A 25,662-nucleotide genomic window follows, 5' to 3' on the forward strand; every position below is an offset into this window, starting at 1 on the left:
CCAGGTGCTGAACACCAGGCCCTTTTTGAAGTGGGCACCCAAAAATTGGGCACCTGATATCACTAATCACTTGTTAAAATTTAAGCCACAATATATATCCATGTAGGAGCAAGCATCAGCAGTTAATTTCCGTTGGAAAATGCAACAAGCTGATTTCAATGAAGAGCAGAGTTGTAAAATGTATGTAGTTGAAAATATCCATTAGCAATTGATCCAATAATCCCACCTACTTTGCAGCATTCAAGCCTTCCCAATAATCTTTTGACTCTAATGCAGGAAAATTTGCAGCTTTTCCTATTCTGAGTAGTCTGTTTTCATAATAGTAACTAATGTACTTAAACGTAGCTACCTAAGCATCCCTAATCCCTAACTTTTTTCTCATCTTCCCCCATGCAATCACAAGATACAGATTATGCTTTAGGGCCCAGTGCTGCTCCCAAAGGAGTCACTGACTAAACTTCTGGGGGCTTCAGTAGGAGTAGGATCTCAACCTCATTCCTGAAGTGTCATTGTAACATATATGACAAACACAGGCATATCTTTGAGAATAAGGTTATCTGCATATTTGTGAGGGACTGTATGATGGCTGTCTAGGGATTGTTACTAAGCCCCATTCAGGAACTCAAATCAGTGAGGCGGGAGAATTTATTGCAAACCTGGGAACCAGTAAACAAATCCAGAGAAGTACGACCTGCTGGGGTGAATTGCATATACTGGTGCCATTCTGTGAGGTGGTGCAGTTACCCCAGAAGTATGAAAGGCATCATTCACAAAACTGGAATCTTCATGGGGCTGGTGGTGGAAGAATGATGCTTGACTTCCCCAGTTCCACCCTACACCACCTCTGACTCAGACACCCCATCCTATAGGCAGATACCTATTCCCAAAGAAGGGCTCCCACAAGATATAGGGGGGATGCCACAGAGGTGGCACTGCCCACTTTTGCACTCCCTGATGAGGATCTGTGGGGTTTTCATCCTGTGAAGGTAGAAGAGATCATATGGGCTGCAAAAAGCCTAAAATTCCAATGTTTGATATTGTCACGGATATTACCTTAGATTCTCCATTAAGTTCAGTCCTGTATAGATACTCACCAGAATGTGCCTTTTCTAATTTGGCTGAGTCCCTGTGGAGCCTGTAAAGTGTCAGTGATCACTATACTAACATTTTAATAAGTGCTTTGCACAGTCTTAATGTAGCATTCATTAATACAACAAAGAGCACAAATATTTACCAGCTGTTTTATTCAGATACTTCAGACAACGTCTGGGTTTCACTTTAGATCCTCAGTAACTGCATGTATCTGAATTCTAAAAGCAGCACTTAGGGAAATAAATACCCATTTTATGTGCTCATGTGTCAATTTGAGTAACCAGGGCGAGCATGGACATCCTATTCAGAAACTTATATTTGAAAAGTGGGCCCAGAGAGTGAAAAAACAAATTGCATACTATATCTTACGTTGGATACAGTCCTTGCATATCTTTAGTAAGACAGGCAAATTGCCTATCACTGAAGTGCATATAGGTCTATTATTCCATCACCTTTTCAGTTTTAGCCTTCTATTTGGTATGCATCAAAATTCTCCTTCAACAAACTGTCTCTGAATATCAGTAAAGTATTATGCAAATACATTGAGCTGTTCCGCTCTCTCAGGTACATACAGTACTGCACATATTTTATGTATTATAAAATGCCATCACTTGAAACGCATTGTGGTCCTGTGGAATGAACACTTCAGGATTTTGCAGGGTGCTGCAGACCACCACACACAGAGGGTATATCTTGATAGGCAAAAAGGGTGTGTTTTTCAACTGAGTTAGCTTAACAGATTGAAAAGAGGCATTACGATGCAGACTAACCACTTTGAAGCCATGTTAGCTGGCCCTGGTGTAGGCTTTGCACTAGACTACAACAGGACTTTAAAAGTGTTAGACTGCATCTCGCAGGGCTTTTGCTTAACACGATTTAAAATGAGGCCTGAGCACACAAGGGCTTTCAGATTTAAGTGGTACAGAAGATTGTGCTGGCCCTCTGTGTGGGAGTGAATTTCACACACATACTGCAACCCCTGTCCCCTGGGTCTCACTGAATGCATCCGATGAAATGAGCTGTAGCTCACGAAAGCTTATGCTCAAATAAATTTGTTAGTCTCTAAGGTGCCACAAGTACTCCTTTTCTTTTTGCGAATACAGACTAACACGGCTGCTACTCTGAAAACTGAAAAGGATGGCTTGTTTGAAACTGTGGTTTTTAGTTTCATTACATACTTAAGTTTTTTCAAGATTTTCCTTGGACTGATAGTGATTCTCATCTCTGGGAAAGATGACTTGCTGCAGGAAGAGCTATTTCTGCTTAGAGTTCTAACAATGAAAAGCAAAAATGGTATGCCCAACAGGTTAGTTTTGTCTCCAAACCCTGCTTCTTGCTTTTCCCACAAGGGGGAGGCTAATTGGATTACTGTATATGCTCCCTACACTGTTCCACAGAGCAGGTTTTTGGGGTAGGATGGACTCTCTCCCCTCCCAGAGGCTTTTTTTCCTCTAAAGTAAGATCAAATATACAGGCACTTCCATCAAATCCATTGTTCTTTGTGAAATTTTTTGGACTCTCTTAAATAATGCATACCATGTGATTTGCAAGTTGCCACCTTACACATAGAGTTTTACTCAGTGATATGCACCTCTCACCCATAAATGAAATGCTTTCTACTTACACAAAAGGGTAATTCTACTGTAAATGAGATAGCATGAGATCAGTGCTATCTGGGTGATAGTTTGTTGCTCAGATTAAATTTTGGTCCTTTCTAGTTGCTGAAAATATTCTATGCATCTTCACATCTCCAAAAAGTCACTAATATATATCATGGTTACCTTGAAAAACCCTGCACCTGATTCACCATTGGTAATTCACTTCTATGCCAGTGTAACCCCATTAAAAATAATTACTCTTCTAGCTCATCTCTTTATTTCTCTTTTCTTAGTTGTTACTAAACATTTACTAAGATTTCACTAAGGATTTATCTGCAGCTATTCCTTACCTGACATCAGCCTTAATCTGCAGCATCACAACTCATGGTTGTATAATAGATTTGAAGTAAACAGAGGTTAAGGCATCAGGCTTCACAGAGAATTATTATTTTAAGTTGGAAATAAGCAGCAGGAGAGTATGAACTCTTTAAGAATCAAAAGAACCTGCTTTAATACAAGTATTTGTTCAGTAATATACAAAACAAGGAATAAGCAAAGTGAAAAATGAGAGAATATTTTCATTGTTTTTGTCCATTAAAAATCAATCATTTTGTAATTCCAGTTCCAGATTCTGTCTTAAAAGGATATATTATCTCCTTGTTACATGTGTATAACTTCTATCATTGGTTTAACTAGTTTAACACTTATCACTAGGGTAACTATAACAACTCAGGCAAAAGAACGGAGCATCTCAATGAAGACCTCTGCCCAATGCCCAGCGCTGGCCAGAAATAGCAAACAAAAATGTTAGGATGTGTAAGAAACAGAATAAATAATAATACTGAAAATATTACAGTGCAATTATGTAAATCAATGGTACAGCCTCACTTGGCATGTGAGGTTCAGAGATGGGCAACAAGAATTATTAGAGTCATGAAAAAACTTAAAAATTGGGACTTTTTGCCACAGAAATGGATAAAAGGGTATACAAACTAATGAATAGTTAAAAAAAAAAAAGGTGGGGGTGGGGGGGTGAGTCAGTCACTGCTGTTCACCTTTCTCATAACACAAGAATTTAATTTAAAGGTGGCAAATTTAAAAGTGATGAAAGGAAATACTTTTTTGTTCAACATTAAATTAGTATGTGGAACTCATTTCTACAAAATATAATTGAATTCAAGAGCTTATTAGAATTCTACTAAGGATTGGTTAATACAGAGTTAGCAAGAATATACACAATTGTAGCAGCAAATATTAATAAACAAGAGTTTTGAAGGGGATATAAACCTTCATGCTTCAGGTCATAAGATAACCTCTGATTGTTAGAGATCAGGAGGAAAACTTTCCTGAGGGAAGGTTATCCAAACATGTCTTTTGCAAGATTCTTGCACTTTCCTCTGAAACAGCTGGTACACTGTCAGACAGGAGTAGGCCTGCCGACAGGAATTCTGGGCCCCAGGGCCAGGACTGTCCTTAGGGGCGCCGGGCCCAGGGTGGAAGCGATGAATTTGTCACCTCTGAGGATCTATCACCAAAATGATGACTCTGTCACCAAAGCGCTGGGCCTGGCCCCAGAGCAGTTTGCACATGCCTAGGAGCCCTGCGGCCTGCTCAGGCAATTTTAAAAGGGCCCCCAGGCCCTTTTAAATCGCCCGGGCCCATGGGTAATTGTCCCCTTTGCCCACCCCCTGTCGGCAGGCCTGGACAGGACACAGTAATAAATGGTCCATTTCTCTGTTCCAAAAAGGCAGTTCCTATGGTCCTATCAATGCCAGCAATTATTACTGATATATATTGATTAATAAAATCCACTTGCTGTTTAATTCAAGGTTTCAAATTGCTATGTTTTTGTTGACCATAGAAGCAAAATTCCCAATAGTTTAAATAAAATTATGAAATATCTTTGGGCCAGATCCTCTCCTTTTCTCTAACCCCTTTGCACCACTCAGGTAGCACAAGGGCTGTAAATGGTCACTGGCAAAACCACTGGGTGGAGAGGAAATCCCAGCTGGTATAAAGCTGATGGAATCAGCTGCTGCCTCATACAGGCAGCATACTGAGGGAGGGAGTTTGGTGGGGGTGAGGCAGAGCACTGGCCCTATTGTGTCAATCCTCCATAGGCATAAATTACAACAGCCTATAGCCTGCTGTAACTTATATCCAGTGTGAAATCAGGGAGTCACAGCAGGCTCCCTGAAGCTTCCTCTCCCTCAGCTTTAGGGGTGACTCGAACCCATCAACTCGATTTAAACATTGGAAACAAATTACTAGTAAGCTGTCCTGCAGTCAGTACACACACTCCCCCCATTCCGTTTTAGTGTCCACATTTTTCACATGTATTTGCCTGTGTGTAGGTTAGCAACAATAGGCTGCGGGTGTAAAACAGGTTAGTCTACGATTGAATTGATTTTTTCTTTTTAAAAATGCCATCCATTTTTCCTCTGAGAATATCTGTTGTTATTTCCCAAGGAAAAATAAGCAAGCAAAAGAGACCCCTGGTGGAATTGCCATACACCGTATTTGCCAGCTGCAGTCAGCATTCAAGATTCTTCTCTGCTAACTTATCAACCTAAATAACTTTGAGCCATTTTGCAGTAGTAGGTTGTTTCTACTCTATTTTTTCTCCTAGCCATTGTACTGTTCAAAGGGGGGCAGTCACTCAGTTTGCTTGTCTCAGCTCCAGCCAAAGAGAGAGACACAGCTACACACGCAGCACAAGTACACAGGAGATGTTGGTATCTCGGCTTTTGCACTCACCTGTCAATACTTATCACACACAAAGTCATAATGGAAGCAGTGCAACACATCACATCCATAGCAATGAAGACATTACAGAAAACGTGGCCAAAGATCCACTCTCCTCCAATGAGGTCCGTTACGCTGACAAAGGGCATGACGGCCACCGCTACCGAGAGATCAGCCAAAGCCAGGGAGACAATGAGATAGTTGGAGGGCTGCCGGAGTTTCTTCACAAAGCACACGGAGATCACCACCAGGCAATTGCCCGCGATGGTCAGCAGAGTGATGAGCGAGAGGATGGCCCCGATCACAACTTTCTCCATGTTGCCGTAGCTGAGGATCTGCTCCCCGCAGCCGGTGTCATTTTCGGGCGCCAGGCTGGAAGCGGGGCTGGGGCTGGCGGTGACATCCTGGATGATCTTCAGCCAGCGGGGGTTCAGGGAGCCAGCCACCATCCCACTGCCGCTCAGCTCGCGGGGAGCCTCCAGGGCGAAGGCGCGGAGGTGGCCGGACACGTGACTGCTGTTGCTGTCCATAACCATCCTGACGGGTGCTGCCCATGAAGCCGCCGGCTCCCAACACGCTGGGTCCTGGGGAGGGTCCCCGAGCCCGCTCAGCCCCCAGCTGCCCGGGGCTCGCCCCCCCCCCGACCCGGGCCAGGGCTCGGCCGTCTGCGGGAGAAGCGCCTCAGCCCGGTTAGCTGATCATTGCCACCACAGGTGGAGCGGGTACCTCGACTTCCCCGTGCCCCGCTGGGCTCCCCGGCTCCGCGCCGCTGACCGGGCTCCGCGGGGGCGGGAATCGCGCCATGGCGTCCGCGTGCGCTGAGCGCTGCCCGTCGGGGAGGCCGCGCCCCCCAGCGGCCGCCGCTCTCTCCTGACCCGTGCGGCTGGCGGGAGGCTGGCTGACTGCGCTTCGCCCGCAGCTGCCGCCGCGGCAGCCGCCGCCCAGCCCAGCTACCTGCGGCGGCGAAGGAAGTTTGAGTCTCCCTGGCTGCTCCGCCCCTCGCCCGCCTGCAGCCGGGCTTCAGTAGCCTGCCCCTCTGGAGCGGGGCGTGCGGCGGTGAAGGGCAAGGGGAAAGTATTCAGTAGATTAATGCTTAATGGACTTCAATGTGCTTTGCTGCAGAACTAAAATAGAACTGCAAACACAGTGCTACTTCTGAGTTTAAGCAAACAGGATATCTCTAACCCACAAATAAAACTTTTCCTTTGAATAAACAGCTTACTGTGGTAGACTTGTAAATATTGGTAGTTATTGGTAGTAAATAGTTCAATTTAATAATTGGGCAACACCATTTGCAGCGCATATACGCAACTTCATCCTTTTCTCCCATTTTGGAGGTCTTTTTAGAGCTTTTTAATACTTCCTTGTGTTCTGAAATGTATTCTGGGAGAGATTTTTGTTTTCTTCCCATTTTAGTGTGTCAGATCTTTAAACCGTTATCTGCTAACCGCTTGAAATGTGTACATGATGTGTGTGAGATTCATCAGTATGTTCAGATGTGCATGTGATTCAGAGCTTGCCTGCCTGTTTGTGTGTATCTTCTAGACTAATAGGATAAGCCTTACATCAACAGGCAGCTTTGTATATACACGCAGACTAATGTATTAGCATGACACATTTCTCATGCAATGTATTGTATTTTCCTAATAAAATAAGTTATTTTTATATATTTGAATGATACAAAAGTAGGGTGAAAATCAGAAAAAAATGAATAATACTTTTTGTAAAAAACAGGATTTTTTCAGTTAAAAAATGGTTTAAACTGAAAACGAAGGGGCTTATATATAAAGGATGAAGCCTCTCCAATCTGCTGCTGTTCTGCTGCTTAACATTGGATAACTTTGTACACATTTTGGCCTTTTTAACAACAGCTGTGGGGACCCTTGTAGATCATGTGAGGGGGAGGGCGGGCAATGTCCCGTTTCCCCCTCAGTCGTGCCAGGCCTGACGCAACTATGAGATTATGAAACAGAGATCTGAAGGAATTAAATAAGTTAAAGACAATAAAATGTGGAGGAAAGAGGAACTCTCTGCCAGTGAAAAGTCACTAGAGGAGATTCCATTGCATCTGCACTAGCTGCCCTGACCCTCAGTGTAAGGAGAAGGAAGGGGTATGTCAGGTGCAGGAGATAGATGGAAAGGGGCGTGGTGGGACAGAGTTCTGCCACAGCTGATCCGCTGCTGGTGTAAGGTCCCTGAGGATCTTACACCAACAATGTATGTTGCTGCCCCGTCTTGTGCTAGGGTTGGGTGTCTATGAATCAGGCTCCCTGTGGCCCCCTACTCTCCACTCCATCCAATGAGAATCAAAGCTGTTGTCTTTTCTGCATTTACTTGACAACTAAAGAATACAGAGGAGCCAGCAGGATTCATATTGTTATGATGGAAGATGTTAATGGCTGCCATCAAGAGGCTCTTTAAGCAGTAAACAATCATATACCTAATTAAAGCTGATGGGTGGGCTAACCACCTTTTTTTTCAGGCTAAGTGGAAGAAGCAATTAAACCCCTTTATGGAGTGAGATAACTAGAAACAATAGGAAGCTACCACCCAAGGCACTGGGCCACATGGAAAAACCTGAGCATAGTGAAGCCACATTGGCCAAGAAGTTTCCTGGGAACGATTGCAATGCAGAGGCTGAGGGAATGACTGATTGCAGCTGCAAGTGACTATGTTTGAGAGGCAGAAAGCTAGAGACACAGGGTGTGAGTGGCCTTGAGAGCAAGCAGAGTTCCTTGGGGAACAAGACTGGCTGAAAAGGCAGGTTTGGAATTTGTGAGAAAGGAAACTGACAGCTGTTCTTTGTAAATAAACAGTTTTGCACCAAAGAAATACCTGATGCATATCGTAAATTTCTCCTTCTAATGGAAACAACCCAATAAGGCCTTGAATACTGGCTAACCACTTGAAGCAAAGGGGCAACCAAATTGACAAAAATGCACAAAATAACCACCATCCCTCCCTTTTCCCCCCGAAACTTAAATACGGGATGGTGTCAGGAATGTACAAAATAAATAAAGAAGTATGATTAACAGAAAATTCTTTTGCTTTTTCCCTTCTATTTCTTTATCCCTTTTTTCCTTTCCTTCCAAGTCTGATGCATATTGTCCGTCTTCATGTCATGTTGTTTACCTATTCTTTTCTCTTTTTATTCTTTCCTTTCAACTCTTTCTCCTTTGAAAATCAGCATCTCCTTTCCGTTGGTGCCCATAAAGGCAGTGATGAGCTGGAGCCGGTTTGCTCGAACCGGTTGTTAAATTTAGAAGCCCTTTTAGAACCGGTTGTTCCGCGAGGGACAACCGGTTCTAAAAGGGCTTCTAAATTTAACCGGCCAAAAGTGGCACCTTAGGTGCCAACTCCATGGGTGCTCCAGCCCTGGAGTACCCAAGGGGAAAATTTGGTGGGTGCAGAGCACCCACCGGCAGCTCCCAGCCCCACTCCCGGCCCCACCTCACCTCCGCTCCGCCTCCTCCTCTGAACGCGCTGCCCCGCTCTGCTTCTCCGCCCCCCCAGGCATCCCGCAAATCAGCTGTTCACACGGGAAGCTGGGGCAGGCTGAGAAGCAGGCCACGGCTTCCCGCTCAGGCCCAGGGATGCGGAGATGAGCTGGGGTCAGGGGGGCGCAAGGAGGGCCACCCACGCCGCAGCAGGTAACCTGGGCCGGGGGGGGCGGGGGCGCCACAGGGGAACCACTCCTCACCCCAGCTCACCTCCGCCACCCTTGGCCTGAGTGTGAAGCCGCCGCCTGCTTCTCAGCCCTCCCAGGCTTCCCGACAAACAGCTGATTCGTGGGAAGCCGGGGGAGGGGGCGGAGAAGCAGAGCTGGGCAGCGTGTTCAGCGGTGGAGGCAGAGCAGAGGTGAGGTGATCTGGGGCCGGGCACGGGGTGGGGAGCTGCCGGTGGGTGCTCTGCACCCACCAAATTTTCCCCGTGGGTGCTCCGGCCCCAGAGCACCCAGGGAATCGGTGCCTAAGGCGCCACTTTTGATGTGATCAGTGGGGGAGCAGCCGCTCCCCCTGCTCCCCCCCAGCTACGCTCCCCCGCCCCTAAGAGCCAGAGGGACCTGCCGGATGCTTCCTGGGAGTTGCCCCAGATAAGCACCTCCGGGACTCCCCACCTCGCCCCCCGGCAGGTGCCTCTGGCTCTTAGGGGTGGGGTGGGCACCCACTACGGTGGCCCACGAGACCCTCCTGCCCGGTTCTGGGGGCAGTTGGGGACAGGGGTGGATGGGGCAGGGGTCCTGGGTCGGGGTCAAGGAACACGGGGGGGTTGGATGGGACAGGAGTCCCGGGGGGCGGGGGTTGGCAACGACCCCCTCGTGGGGTGAGGAGGGAACCCATTGTTAAGATTTTAGCAGCTCATGACTGCATAAAGGTCTGGTAAGTTATTGCTGCTCTGAGCATTAACATGCTGGAAATAATAAATAAGATATAGGTAAATGTCCCTCCAGCCTGTGGAGGATATGTTGTCAACATGTTGAACATATTTTACCATCTCTGAATTACATTCTGAAACTATTATTTGAACCTTGATTTCTATTCCCAGCATGTAGTATTTAGCAAATCATGTTTCTGTTTGACTTGTAGCAGAGATGGTGCAGCTGCAGTTTTCTTTACTGCCTTTTCTTGGCTTTGTGAAAATAAATCATCATTTTGTGGTAGTAAAACAGAGTGGTAAACATTCATTTCTTTGGTGTTTCTTTTCTTCTTGTCAAAATAAACGTTAGTATCTGCACAACTTAAACAAATGTGAAATTAATTTTTCACTTTTTTGATGCCAACATATACTGACTGCAGCAGGCAGCACAGCTGTGACAGATACCGCATCCCCATGCAATATCTTTGGGGGTCATTGTATTTAATTTATGAATGGTTTATATATGAGTATGATTGTGTTTTTCTCCATGGAAGAGGGTAACCATAGGTCCTCCAGGAACTAAAAATAATGTTTGTGTCAGGGAGGGGGGTTATTAAAGCAAGTCACAAACTAAACAGCTGGTTCAAGCTGGGTTTTCTAGAGACTAAGAGACAAAGAAAGGTCTTTTGGTATAAAAGGATGAGCTTGAATTGTCACAAGATCTTTTCTACTCCAGCAAATAGACAGGACCTTCTGTCCTAGAGGGGCCCCACCCATTGTGGAAGGGTTGGAACATCTTTGGCCTACTACGGCCCCCTAAGAATGATGGGTGACTCCTGGTATCTTTAATGTATGTTTAAATCTGTTTATTGTTTTCAGATGTTTTCTCTGTTATACTTTTACCTTAAGACTAAATGGGCTTGCTTCAGGGTGGATTTGATTTAAATCAAATTGATTTAAATCACTAGACAGGAAGACTGGATTTAATCATGGATTTCTACATAAAAGTGCATTCTTGTTGGTTGTTATAACCTTAATACATATTCTTCACAACTCAGAGATAGATGTAGGTTTCATTTTTAGAAAGTACACACTATACATTTTTAAAGTGATTTATTTTGAAAACTTTTCAGATTAGTTTTACAGCTATATCAGAAAATGAATGATTTCTTATTTCATTTACCAAAGGTAATTGAAGCAGATAGTTCACCTCCCAATGACTTCATAAATATCTCCAATTCAACAGGTTAATCATTAATATTTGGAGGATTTTCTTGCCATGCTGTATTAGGAGGAGAACATCACCAGACAGACATTTAAATTGTTTTATTTAACTAAAACAACAACGTTATATATTCTGGATTTTTTCTTCAACAGCAAATGTAATATTTTAACAAAATAAGCATATAAACTTTTGAATGTAGCTAAACATTCAAGTTTTTTTAAATCAGATTTGTTTTTGTTAAAATTGTTTAACTAAAATAGTTAAATGAAATATTTTTAAAAAAATAAAAATTTAATCAACTATGTCAGCCTTAAAGACGAAACTTAAAATATTGGCTTCTGCAGCTAACTCTGTCATTTTCACCTTCATTTTCCTGTTTGTTCATAATCTGGAAAGAAAAACAAGGTTTCCTGCTTTTTCAGGTCCCAAACAATTTCTCAATTTGGAATGAATTAGTCCAAAGGAAGAAAATATTCTTTCTACACCGGCAGAAGAAGCTACTGCTGTTAAAAGTGAGATTATCACTTCAACAGTCTCTGAATCCAAGTGGTTAAGTGACATCCACCAGTTCACTGGTGTGACTTTCTTTAAAACATAATCAGCAAACATATATTTCTTGAATGGTTCACCCTTAGCTCTGAAGTTTATTATAGTAGGAATTATGGAGGGATGATTGCTGGATGTTCATGTCATAGCCAACTCCTCTTCTCCAGCAGTTAAGGTTTGATCCTGGTACCGAGTATTGAGAATATTTGCAAGAAAATGAGCTGGAGATTGTGCTTGTCCCGTTCGTTTTTTTTAATGCTTGTAATTTAACTCTGTCGTTGCATATTTCTCTTTTTAAGATCTCACTCAGTTCCTTCCAAATTCCAACAACTTCAGCAATAAAACAGCTATTTCCCTGCATTTTGTTCAAGGCTACAGAAATAGGTTTCAGGGTACTTGGCATGTGTTCAACATTTCTCTTAAGCCCAATGTTGAGAACTTTGGCTGTGACAGTGCCATCTATTTTTTCACGATTTTGTTCACAAACTGTCATCAGATTAGGCCAGTTCTTGCTATAGAGCTCAAAACAGTTCACTACTGAGTTCCATCGCGCATCTTGTGGGAGAGTTAGCTTAGTTCCTCCCACTTTTTTCAGAGCAGCTGCTGCAAAGTGGTTGTTACAGAAGTATTTTGCAATTTCAACAACATTAGCCTTTATTTCTGGAACACTAGAGTTGCATCAAATGAGCACTGCAACTGTATGTTATTAGCTTGGGACTCTCTTCACTCTCTTCTCATCCTGAATACATTTTTAGCATTGTCTGTGACCAAGCTGCATACTAGGCATTTGAATTTTTTTTCACAGTTTGTTACAGATCTTACTGATACTTCTTGTAAGTATTCTGCTGTGTGTGCATTTCCTGATGTATCAATTGTTTCTGTAAGGAAGACATTCCCTTCTTCTATTGTCACACAGGAACATATAACAGAATCATTCTGGACTTTGCTCCATCAAGACTCAGGTTAACAATTTCAACCTCTACACCTTTTGCACACTGCTCAATTTCTCTCTCATACACTTTATCCAGCAATTTGCCTGTGACATCTGCTCTGTTGGGTGGACTGTATCCTGGTCGTAATGACTGAACCATGTTAATGAAATGTGGGTTCTCAATCATACAGAAAAGAGAGTTTGTTGCATAAACAAACTGGGCAATTTTTTCATCAGTTACCTCTTTTTGTAATTTGCTGGTTCTTATCACAAATTTATCTATGGTTGTTTCTGGATGTTGGAGGGTTTTTTTCTTTCTTTCTTTTTTCCTACAGGTGATATACTGTGGCTATGTGACATACATGATGTGACTGAAACACTATCATTGGCAGATAACTCTGAAATTATAGAAAATGATGGTGATCCTGAAGGTGGATAGTCTTCAGAATCCTGTATGTGGAGGATGGATTCTGCTAAACAAAATAAGTCAATGCAGTTATTTAATTATTATTACCATACTGCTCATTTAGTATTACTAATTCATTCACTGACACTCAGTACTACTTTAAAGGTGAAATTGTAAAAGGAGGATCTACCTATTTCAGCTATTTATTTTTTATCACAACTGCATCTAAAATGATAGTACCATAGAGTAACAACTATAGTTTTTGCTCAAACATGAGAATTCAAAAATAGTCCAGAAGGAAGACAGGCAGTCCTTAAGAAAGAAGTATGAAATAAAAAAGTTTTCCAACCTTAAGATCCTGCATGTTCAGACATGTTCCTTTCATCATCTTCAATGCAGCTTCCTCCTGAGAAGGAAAACTTTTCATGATGTTGTTTCATTTGGGCAGCCAGGCCTTGCGTTTCTTTGCACTCTTTGCATTTTGCACGCCTGCCACAGGTAGAGGAACTTCATTAAAATATTCCCAAACTGGGTTTCTTTTACGGCCTGCTTCCATTATAGGTTTTCCCTTCTAGTGAGAGAATGGTATGGTAGATCTCAAATCAATGAAGGCTACACTCAGAAAGACCTCAAGACTTCTGGAATATGCTGCTCAAACAGTTTCACTTTTGTTTCTACTGCCTGTCTCTCCCTTCTCACATTTATCTGCAGACTTCTCCTTGTCCAGGAGAAGAAGTCTATTCTTCTATTCCGCCCCAACAATCTTCTATTCATTGAACTTTTTGAAACTTTGCACTTTTAGAGAGAGGTAAGGATTGACTATGTGTACACAAATTTGCAGGGGGACAATAGGGTTGAGGTCTGTTATTTCTCACCTCTATATATTATTTATTTATTTTAAAACATTTTTGCTGTTAACAAGCATGTTATCTCTGGTGACAGAAATCCACAGTTTGAGAACTGCAAAACTAATCATCTCTGATGGTATCTTCTAGACTGAGCACTGAGTCCCATTGGGTAGATAGAAGGATTAACCTAAATAATCTATACAGAACCCCCTGGAACCCCATAAAATTGGGTCCCTAATCCATGAACTATTGGAACTAATTTACATAATTTTTCTTAAATGTTACATGAATATATTGTCTCATACTATAGAATTAGAATTTATAATCCCTATTCCATGGTGAGATATCTTTAAGCTATAATGTATCTATTTTAAAAGGGGTTTTTTCCTCAAAAAGCATTTTATCAAAAAAATCCGATTTTAAATTAAAAAAATCAGATTTTTTTATTTATTGATTTTTATCCACCCTGGCTTGCTTAGAAAGAGCTGCATGGTAACTTGTGACTGCTGCAATACACCGGTCATCGCCCTTGGAGAGAAAGCAAAGCACAGGCGGTAGCCTTTAGGCAGACTGGTTTGCGAGGAATATCACAGTGTAAGGCACAGAGCAGTGCAGCCTTAAAACCATCTGGTCAGAAGGGAGTGGGACAAGGGTTCCTGCCCAGAGACAGATAAGAGTCGGAGACCTGAAACTTGACTGGGAACCCCTGAAGTAAACTACAGGGTGGGGATGGGAGAATACAGGTGCAGTTACCCGGAAACTGTTATGGAGGCATCTCACCTGAAAATAAGACATGGCAAAACTTATAGTGAAGATGCTATGTCCCTGGGAGACAAGTTCTACCACCATGAAAAATTCATCCTGCACCAACAAAAACAAGCAAGGGCACTGCTCTGGTGAACAGAAGCATGAAATTAATCTGATGAGGTTCAACAAAGACAAGTGCAGAGTCCTGCCCTTAGGATGGAAGAATCCCATGCACCGCTACAGACTAGGGACTGAATGGCTAGGGAGCAGTTCTGCAGAAAAGGACCTAGGGGTTACAGTGGACAAGTGGATATGAGTCAACAGTGTGCCATTGTTGCCAAGAAGGCCAATGGCATTTTGGGATGTATAAGTAGGGGCATTGACAGCAGATCGAGGGACGTGATCGTTCCCCTCTATTCAACATTGGTGAAGCCTCATCTGGAGTACTGTGTCCAGTTTTGGGCCCCACACTACAAGAAGGATGTGGAAAAATTGGAAAACGTCCAGCGGAGGGCAACAAAAATGATTAGGGGACTGGAACACATGACTTATGAGGAGAGGCTGAGGGAACTGGGATTGTTTAGTCTGCAGAAGAGAAGAATGAGGGGGGATTTGATAGCTGCTTTCAACTACCTGAAAGGGGGTTCCAAGGAGGATGGATCTAGACTGTTCTCAGTGGTAGCTGATGACAGAACAAGGAGTAATGGTCTCAAGTTGCAGTGGGGGAGGTTTAGGTTGGATATTAGGAAAAACTTTTTCACTAGGAGGGTGGTGAAACACTGGAATGTGTTTCCTAGGGAGGTGGTGGAATCTCCTTCCTCTGAGGTTTTTAAGGTCAGGCTTGACAAAGCCCTGGCTGGAATGATTTAGTTGGGGATTGGTCCTGCTTTGAGCAGGGGGTTGGACTAGATGACCTCCTGAGGTCCCTTCCAACCCTGATATTCTATGATTCTATGATTCGTGAATTACTGAGATAGGAGTACTTAATAAGAAATACTCTGCCAGACGGGTTAAACTCAAAGCTATGGCAAAAGAGTCTGACACTAGCTGCCATGAGCTGTGTGTTGAAAGTGCACGAAACTGACTATTCTTATTCCTTTTAGAGTCATGATGGGCAGCTGCTTCCCCTCTCCAACAGTTGTGATGCATGAATTCCTTCTGTTATTGCTGCTTCTATTTAACACCTGTGTATTACCATTACAGGACATTGTAAAACTGACACCGGCTGTAAAGCAAGAAATATTTCAAATGACATATAACACAGTTTATTTTTCATTCAGTGCAAATGGTGCTATTTATTCCAGTGTATCAAGGAGATTAGCACCTGGAAAAAGGATAGTTGGCTCAACCTGAACCACGGAAAGACCTAAGAGGTGCTAGTTGAGAGAATGAATTCTTCAAGGGCTGGAGATCACTATCACCTTCTCGTTGACTGAGACCATCATTTTCCCCTAGCAGTTAAGAAACTTCAGCTTTTGGGTTATGCTGGACTGATAACTGACTCTTGACAGCCAAATACCAAAAGGTCTTTCTTCCATCCATCTTAAGTCCAGATATAAGTCTGTGGTAGAAGGAAATAAAGCCACCCCTAGGCTCTGGCATTTTCTCATAAAGGAAGTAAAAAGAGTCCCAGTATTGATGTTTTCCATTCCTGCTGTAAAATGCATATTTTCACCATAGCTGTCCCTAAAGACTCTGAGAAGAAGAAATGCTGGCTCACTCTAAGGTAGCTACCTGTGATTAAACCAGGAGAAAGCATGGAATCTCTCCCATTGTTTGTATAATAGATTGTAGAGTGCATAGTTACAACAGCCGTAGCTTGTACTGAATGAATAATAATTGCAACAGATACATTTAGGATAACCCAGGAAGGAGCCAATAAGATTAAGTAATAAAAGAACTGAAGCACTGGTATTGGAAAGAGCAATGTATCTAGGCAGTTATAACTGGAGATGCATTAACTGGTACAAATAAAATAATTTCACCCAAAACTTAAACTAAGTGGAACCCTGACTCTTTTGTGTTGAAAATGTGTAGTTAACTAGTTGCCTATTAATCTAGGTACCTACATGACCATCTAGGTACCATTTATTTTCTTTAAATGTTCAACCATTAGAACTTTTCAGATATTTTCCCTCAGAGTTTGAATGCTAGTTTGGGGGGGGGGTGTGTCACTAACAGTGATTAAAATGCACTAATAGTGTATGTAAGCCAAATATATAGTTATTTATAAACAACATCGATTACATTTTAAATGTAATCGATCAGAAAATGAGGAGTCTTAAAAACCCATTTTCCCCTTTTCTTGTCATTGTCAATGCTCCATTGGAGCCTCAAATAATTTCACTGGTAATAATTGTTTAATATAACTGCTCCATCTAGTGGCTGCAATGCTGTTCTCTCCAGCAAACAAGGAGCCCACCACCACGTCTTCTGTTTCAACTTTGTTTCTGTAAAGGATTCCACCTCCACAAAATACGTATATACCGAGCTACAGTGTAGCTAAGAGCCAGGTTATCCCGCCCTGGGGAGACATCCATGGAGGGGGCTCGAGGAGTTCAGAAACTCTGAGATTCACCTGTCTGAGCTTCTTTGAAATGTGCCTCTGCAGATGAGGCACTGGGGGTTCAGCATCCCGAACCCAGGGATGGACAAGGGAAGGAATCCCCAGGTAGGGCAGGAAGCAGCATCAACGTAGGTGCTGTGTCCCTTGCCCACAGAAAGCTGCCCCTGGCCTCCGCAGGCTGGTGCCTGGTGCCTGCAGTACAGCGGCGGGCGCTGCCTCCACTTGAGACATTTTGCCGCAGGTTCTCGCTGTTGCTCTGCTGGCGGGGGCCGTGCCGGGAGGCCGAAGCCCCAGGGTGGTAAGCACTGTGCGCAAGAGATGCGCGCCGCGCAGGGCTCGCTGACAGTGCGGCGCTCTGCACTGAGGGGAACCTGCCCTGGATGGAGCCGGGAGAGGCTGGGGGCGGCCGCCGTGGACACTGCGCGCCATGTGCGCGGGCCCTTGCGCTCAGTGTCGGTGTCAATCGTCATGCGCTGCTGGGGCGGGAGGCAGGCTGGGCGGGGGACGGGGGACGGGGGCGGACGCACCCCCACAGTAGCACCACCGCGCGGGAAGCTAGCAGCGTGCCGCCACCAAACTACAACTCCCAGCACGCCTTGGGCGGAGCCGGGCCTGAGGCGCACGCGCAGTGCTGCAGCGCGGAGTGCTGCCGGCGCCACGTGGTTGCAGCATGGCTGCTGCGTTTGCGGATCTCAACGTCCCGGGCGCGCCGGAGAGAAAGTCGCTGCAGAGTTTGCTGGAGGCCGCCGCGCACCGTGAGTAGCGGCCGCCTTGCCTTTCCCAGGGCGCTGGGCGGGGCCCGCGCAGCTCTCCCAGCCTGCCAGGCCCTGGGCGGTGCGGGGTTCGGGGTGGGTAGCGCCGAGCACCTCTGAACCCACGGGGGCGGTTCCGACTCCCGCTGCGAGAGCCGAGCCGCTGGGCGCTCCCCGGCGGCAGCGTGCGTGCGAGGGATGCCCCCTTCCCTAGGCACGGAGCTGTTGGCCCCGCCCTGCGGGGTGGAGCCGGGGTGCGGAGAGCCCTGTTGTTCCCCTTCTTCCCCCTTGTTGGTGGTGAGCCGTGGCCTTTGTGCTGGTAGCGCCAGCCTCATTGCAGTGCGGTGCGCTTCAGCGCATGGACCAGTCGTTCTCAAACTTGTGTACTGGTGACCCTGTTCACATAGCAAGTCCCTGAGTGCGATCCCCCTGATAAATTAAAAAAACAGTTTTTATATATTTAACCCTATTATAAATGCTGTATGCAAAGCGGGGTTTAGGGTAGAGGCTGACAGCTAGTGACCCCCCCCCCCGTAATAACGTCACAACCCCCTGAGGGGTCCCGACCCCTAGTTTGAGAAGCCCTGGCATAGACTGTCTCGGGAAATGGGTGCGGAATCGTCCTGCCAACTCAGCTTGGTTCCCGAGCCTGGGGTGCTCGTTTGAAACTATGCAGTTCCTCTGCTCTCTGCACTGCAGGGACCTGCTGCAGACTCAGAGAACGTGATTTTCCAGTTTTCCTTTCGAATAGATCCCTAGGCCAAAATTAAATGTGATTTGATTGGGGGTTTAAATCTCCTAATTTGGAAGCCAATCTCATGCTACAGTTTCTGTGTGTCTCTTTGTGTTTGTCCTAGCACCGTTGGTAATGCTGTGTTTAGCAAACAAACTGTGCATCGTGGGGCATTCTTAACAAAATAAGTTTTAGTGGCCAGTTTTAAGTCCCTCTGTTTGCATCACCTCATGCAATACATTTTTAACTTCTCCTGTATGTTGAGGCTGGAAAGATAACATGGCTAACTATTATGATAGGTCCAATGAATAAGCCAACATACGTGTTCCCTTTCTATCCTGGCAGATGTGCACTATTGCCAGTAAAACTTCACTGTTATACTATCCACCCTGGGAGTTGGGACTTTTTGCTATGTAGCTTTCCCAGCTCAGGCTGGAGCCACAGCGAAGGGGAGGGTCTCACTGGGTTTCAGAGCCCGGCACCCAGAGCCTGAATGTTTACACTGCTATTTTTTAGCCCTGCAGCGGGAGCCTGAGTCAGTTGCCTTGGGCTCTGATTGTATGTCTACACCACACAATTAAAAATTTGTGGCTGGCCTGTGCCAGCTGACGCAGACTCACGCTAAGGGGCTCTTCAATTGTGGTGGTGTAGGCATTCAGGCTCAGACTGGATCCTAGGGCCCTGTGAGGTGGGAGGGTCCCAGAGCTCAGGAAGCCTGAGCCTAAATGTCTACACTGCAATTAAACAGCCTCTTAGCCTGAGCCCCACAAGTCCAAGGTCATGTCTACACTAGCACTTATGTCAGCAAAACTTTTGTCGCCTAGGAGTGTGAAAAAAAATACCCATCTGAGTGACATCAGTTTTGCCAGCATAAGCACTCATGTCCACAGCGCTATGTTGGCAGGAGACGCTCTCCAGCTGACATAGGTACGACCACTCATTGACTAGGTTTTATGATGTTGATGGGAGAGCTCTGTCCTGTCAGTATAACACGCCTACGTGGCAATTTTATAGCGGCACAGCTATGTAAGTGTACACATGGCCCAAGTCAGCTGGCACGGGCGAGCTGTAGGTGTCTAACTGTAGTGTAGACGTACCCTGAGACACTCTGCAGCAGGGTGTTTTAGTGGAGGGGGGACGGTTTTCTGTGTAGAGACATACCTTCAGGCACTGGTCCTATAAGCAATTGTGGCTTGCTCTAACATTAAGGAGCAAGTAGTCCAAACACTTTATGGGATTACTTGTGTTCTTACAATTCAGTATTTGCATAATTGTTTGCAGGACAGGGACCATAATTCTTCATGTATTTAAAGGGAAAAAAATTTTTTTTAATGTTAAGGCATCGTGTTTTCTACTGATTTTCTGTTTTCAGAAATCTCAAATTATTACACAAAGAAACCTTTCAGATTTGTAAATGATGTGTGGAGTTTAATTGCTAATCTTAAATCTCTCTATTCTGATTAATTTCTATTAAATAGTAAATAGGACAAAAAAAACTTACCATATGTTTACCTTTTCTAGTGGGATATTCAACTGTTGCAATTAACCATGTCATTGATTTCAAAGAAAAGAAACAGGTAGGGCTCTGTTTCAATATTTATTCTTGTTTTCTTTATTTGTACTTAGTAATGACTTCATAACTATGCATACATCTAGGTGAGTGATCTAAGAAGGAAGCAAGGTTAGGGAATTACAGGGTCCTTCAGTACATGACTAAACTACCATTTTATAACCCCCTCTATCTAGAAGCTGTACAGTTTGGGCCTAAATTTTTTGTCCCCCATGTTTAATACATTGTAAGCATGGTGTTTTTCTTTGTTTTTTGTTTCAGGAGATTGTCAAACCAATATCTCTTTCAGAACTGTTTCCATCTTTGCCTATTGTACAGGTATGTCAGAGTTTAAATTCCACCTGCACATGATAGTTAAGGATACGATTTAGTCACAGAGGTCAGGGAAGTCACAGATTCTGTGACTTTACCGGACCTCCATGACTTCAGGCAGTCAGGGCGGAGTCAGGGCTGTGCTCAACCCTCCTTTCCCCCTGCAGCTTCGGCCGGGGCTAGGGCTGTGCGCATCCCTCTCTTCCCCCTGCACCTTTGGGCCAGGACTGCTCCCCCCCATCCCTCATGGCTTCGTCTGGGGCCGACCCTGCTGCTGTGTGCGCCCGCCCCACAGCTTTGGCAGTGTCTGGAGCCAGGACTGTGCCCCTCTGGTGGGGCTGTGGCTGTCAGTCCCGCCTAGGGGGATCCAGGTGTCATTCCTTCCCTCAGCCCTCTCTCACCCTGTTATCTTTAGTAAAAGTCATGGACAGGTCAGGGCTCCCATGAATTTTTGTTTATTGCCCATGACCTGCCCGTGACTTCTACTAAAAATAACTGTGACAAAATCTTAACTAGGGCTGTCGATTAATTGCGATTAACTCAAAAAAATTAATCGTGATTAACTCGCACAGTTAAACAATAAAATACCAAATGAAATTTATTAAATATTTTTGGATGTTTTTCTACATTTTCAAATATATTGATTTAAATGACAACACAGAATACAAAGTGTACAGAGCTCAGTTTATATTATTTTTTTATTACAAATAATTGCACTGTAAAAATGATAAACAAAAGAAATATTATTTTTCAATTCACCTCATACAAGTACTGTAGTGTAATCTCTTTATCATGAAAGTGCAACTTGCAAATGTAGGGTTTTTTGTTACATAACTGCACTCAAAAACAAAACCAAATAAAATTTTAGTGCCTACAAGTCCACTCAGTCCTACTTTATGTTCAGCCAATTGCTAAGAGAAACAAGTGTGTTTACATTTATGGGAGATAATGCTGCCCACTTCATAATTACAGTGTCACCTGAAAGTGAGAACACGCGTTTGCATGGCACTGTTGTAGCTGGCGTGTCACGTGCTAGATACGCTAAAAATTCATACATCCCTTGATGTTTCAATCACCATTCCAGAGGACATGCATCCATGCTGATGACGGGTTCTGCTCGACAATGATCCAAAGCAGTGTGGACTGACGCATGTTCATTTTCATTATCTGAGCCAGATGCCACCAGCAGAAAATTGATTTTCTTTTTTGGTAGTTTGGGTTCTGTACTTTCCGCATCAGAGTGTTGCTCTTTTAAGACTTCTGAAAGCATGCTCCACACCTCGTCCCTCTCAGATTTTGGAAGGCACTTCAGATTCTTAAATCTTGGGTCGAGTGCTGTAGCTATCTTTAGAAATTTCACATTGGTACCTTCTTTGCATTTTGTCAAATTTGCAATAAAAGTGTTCTTAAAACAAATAACGTGTGCTGAGTCATCATCTGAGACTACTATAACATGAAATATATGGCAGAATGCGGGTAAAATAGAGCAGGAGACATACAATTCTCCCTCAAGGAGCTTAGTCACAAATTTAATTAACACATTATTTTTTTAACGAGCGTCATCAGCACAGAAACATGTCCTCTGGAATGATGGCCGAAGCGGCACATGAATCTTTAGCGCATCTGGCGCGTAAATATCTTGCCACGCCAGCTACAACAGTGCCATGCAAACGCCTGTTCTCACTTTCAGGTGACATTGTGAACAAGAAGTGGGCAGCATTATTTTCTGCAAATGTAAACAAATTTGTTTGTCTTAGCAATTGGCAGAACAAGAAGTAGGACTGATTGGATTTGTAGACTCTAAAGTATTACATTGATTTATTTTTGAATGCAGGTTTTTTTGTACATAATTCTGCATTTGTAAGGTCAACTTTCAAGATAAAGAGATGGCACTACAGTACTTAGGTGAATTGAAAAATACTATTTCTTTTGTTTTTGACAGTGCAAATATTTGTAATAAAAAATAAATATAAAGGGAGCACTGTACCCTTCGTATGCTGTGTTGTAATTGAAATCAATATATTTGAAAAAGTAGAAAAACATCCAAAATATTTAAATAAATGGTATTCTATTATTGTTTAACAGCACGATTAATAGCGATTAATTTTTTTAATCTCTTGACAGCCCTAATCTTAACCCTAATTATAGTCACTCTAAAAAATATATTTTCATGTTGGTGTTTTTATGCGTATAATTCTTGTTTATGTCATGAATTTAGAAAGGCATTGTCCGACTACTAAAATAAACCCACAGCAGCAGCAGGATTATTTATTCATGTTTAAAAAAGCTTTATTCTGTTCTTTGCTGTCCATTTTATACGATATGAGGCAAAAATTGCACTTAGCATGAACTTTGAAACTGCTTATAGTTGAGTGACTACAGTATTGTGAAATTTAAGGGCTTGATTTTTAAGGGCTTGGCAGTTTACCAGATTTACTGTCATAGGATTTGGGAATACAGTCAAACTGTTAAAATTATATATAAAAATGGACTTTAATTCTAAAACTGCATTTGTAGTGCCCTTATTGTTTGATTAGAGAACAGTAGCCGTAACCCAATAAAATGTGCTTGTTACTCTCCTGTGTTGATTTTTTTGTTCGTTTGTTGAAAGCAAAAACAGACTTCAAAGAAATACAAGAAAAGCCACTATTTCTGAAGAGCAGAAATGTACAAAAAAGCACAGAAGCAAAGCATTAAAATTAGAAAGGAAAAACTATGAAGAGTATAGTTAGAAGTAATCAGAAAATTGGTATAGTCAAAAATACAAACAAAGCATCATTCTCTATTTATAGCACTAGGCATGAAAATCTATCAGCTAGGTTTTTGCTTTGTACTTTCTTCTACAGTCTCTTTGATTTTTTATTTTGCTTACAGGGAAAATCCAAACCAATTAAAATTGTAACCAGACTAACACTTGTAGTTTCTGATCCTTCTCACTGCAATGTATTGGTAAGTATTTTAAAATTTATTTATTTTGTAAGTTGTATTTTCTCTTCATAGTAAAATGTTATTTTTGAAATTTTATGGATTTCACAAAAAATACTGCACTAATTTGCTGACCTATAATGTCTCCTTACAATCGCATCACTCTCTGAAGATTTCACTTTATAAAACTGGGATGTGCTCTGCACTGGTGGTTTACTAATGCTGCTAAGAGAAATTGGAGTTCTGTTCCCATGCCCAGTCCCTTGATTCCTGGGCCTGAAGGCTTCAAGTAAAGTGCTGTTACCAAGCCCTGTGATAAGGTGGGGAAAGAAGTGTTAAAACATGAAATCATCACCCCATCTCTAGAACTTGAGTTCAGATTTTAAAATATGACAATAGAGCCGATATTGCATTCGTTCAATTCTGTTTAAACTTGAACTCCAGCATAACTGCCCTCCCCCACCCCGCGCAAGGCCCCAGAGAGTTTTGCTGGGTGTTCTAATAACTTCGGCGAGGGGAGGACTTAGAAAATGTAAGTGATAAAGTAGGACATGTGTGGCTGACAAGGCAAACAGTTGCTAGTGCTTTACTTATTGTGTAGAACGAGCGCCAAAATAATGGCCATGGTGAAACACTGTCAGCAGATAGGGCTGCTAATAGAGCCTTAATAGGAGTGGTTTGGTTTTACAACTCACAACTGGAGAAGCGTTTCTTCTTCTTCTATTAGTAGTAGTTCTGGCAATTTTCATGGTACATACCTTTAGCATCTTCCATAAATTAGCATGATTTTTTTTTTCTTTTTGTGTCAGAGATCAACATCTACAAATATAAGATTGTATGACATCATAGCAGTGTTTCCAAAGACAGAGAAACTGTTTCACGTAAGTATTAAATATATATATATATCCTCTCTTGAAGCATCTGAGAATCCATTTGTAATCGTAACTGTCAATGCTGGAATAATGTTCAGTGCTTTGGGTTGGATTAGACGAGTGTTCTGCTTGGATTTCATCTCAAACTTGATAGAGTGCAAGGCAGAAAAAGCACACCAAGTGGCAGTGTGAGAAAAGCATCCATTACCCATGCTAAGCTGTTCGTGTTTAGAAAGTTTGTCTCAAACAATTTGCCTTCCCAAATTTGAACACCTTCCTCAGCTCATTAGCTCTTTGGCTTAGTAGGAGTTGTTTTGGAACTCTGTTGAAATGATGCTTTGTGACGACTGAAGGAATGTAGGATTTAAATGTTTGAGCAGTGGGGGTTTTGAGGGTGACTCACTGACCTATCCCCCGCAAAAAAAAGTCTGAGATCTGTTACTGAAAAGCCATATGGAAATAGCAGCCAATCATTTTGGTTTTTTTAAAAAAAAAATTACGGGTGGAGGAGGATAGGGCAGGACACAGCTTTTCTTCTATAGTCTCTGCACATGTAGAGTGTATTTTCCTAAATCAAATGTTTCCATTTAAAAAAAAAATCACCCTTGGCATTGAGACTGGCTTTTACCAAATGTAGGAGGAGAAAGCTTTGCTCTTGCAAAACCATGGATTTTCTTATAAAATATTTGTGTGCAGTTTTCCCTCTGGCTGCCAAGGGCAGCACTGAAGCTGCAGGACGTGAAGTAAACCCAGGCAAAAACATTTAAGAGGAGAAAAATATTTAAGGGAAACTTGTAGTTTTCTTGATCACAAAGGTTAGTGTGATAGTTGAAAATAAACTTTCAGGTTAACCCTGTTCCCAGGACAATGATGAAGATTCAGTCTCTGAATGCGTTGCTACACAGAAATCTTATTATATTTTAAGTAGATGTTTTGGACACTACAAACTATCACCGTGAAAGGGCTCCAAACCATACTGCTGAGAAAGATTCACCTTTAGTGGTTTAGTCTCTCTGTAGTGTATATTCAGGAACCTTTTAGTGGCAGTTAAATAAGGCTTGCTTCTCCTATTGGTTATCACTCAAAATACAGCTATTTTATACCCTTAAAAATTTGTATTGTTATTCCTGTCAACTTATGAAGGCAGTTTTGTGTGTTTGAATATGACCTAATGTGGTTCAGTTTTTGTACTTGACAGAGGAAATTTGTTCTGCTTTTATCTAGTTAGGTGACATTCACCCTACCTATCATCTCTCACTGAGTATCAAGAGGTTTTCTGCTGCCTCCGATTGGCTCATAATGCCAGCCTCCATCTGCCTTTTGTTTAACTTTCAGACAAGCACCTTCGTGGGGTTTTTTTCCCCTCATTCTCCTCAGGCTTGAGAAGAGCTCCCTGTGCACATCTGCAAAACCACCCGATTACCCTCCTCAGAATCCC

At 43.1% G+C, this 25,662-nt stretch overlaps 2 protein-coding genes across 5 annotated transcripts in view; one reads left to right on the forward strand and one right to left on the reverse strand.

Moving 5' to 3' along the window:
* Positions 1-6,243, reverse strand: part of HTR7 (5-hydroxytryptamine receptor 7) — a 40,543-nt gene extending 34,300 nt beyond the window's left edge. For all 3 annotated transcript variants that reach the window (XM_074959048.1, XM_074959049.1, XM_074959050.1), the window contains exon 1: positions 5,448-6,243. In XM_074959048.1, coding sequence (XP_074815149.1) covers positions 5,448-5,971 — 524 coding nt within the window. In that variant the 5' untranslated portion in view covers positions 5,972-6,243. The remainder of the gene's footprint in view (positions 1-5,447) is intronic.
* An 11,442-nt stretch (positions 6,244-17,685) lies between these two features.
* The window catches only part of RPP30 (ribonuclease P/MRP subunit p30), a 31,336-nt gene continuing 23,359 nt past the window's right edge, over positions 17,686-25,662 (forward strand). For both annotated transcript variants that reach the window (XR_012640322.1, XM_074959053.1), the window contains exons 1-5: positions 17,686-17,815; positions 20,067-20,122; positions 20,377-20,433; positions 23,302-23,376; positions 24,162-24,233. Coding sequence is in view for 1 of the 2 variants with exons in the window: in XM_074959053.1 (XP_074815154.1) it covers positions 17,731-17,815; positions 20,067-20,122; positions 20,377-20,433; positions 23,302-23,376; positions 24,162-24,233 (345 nt within the window). In the remaining variant the exon portion in view is untranslated. The remainder of the gene's footprint in view (positions 17,816-20,066; positions 20,123-20,376; positions 20,434-23,301; positions 23,377-24,161; positions 24,234-25,662) is intronic.

The sequence above is a fragment of the Natator depressus genome, chromosome 7 (genome assembly GCF_965152275.1).
Source record: "Natator depressus isolate rNatDep1 chromosome 7, rNatDep2.hap1, whole genome shotgun sequence".
NCBI classification, from domain to species: domain Eukaryota; kingdom Metazoa; phylum Chordata; order Testudines; family Cheloniidae; genus Natator; species Natator depressus.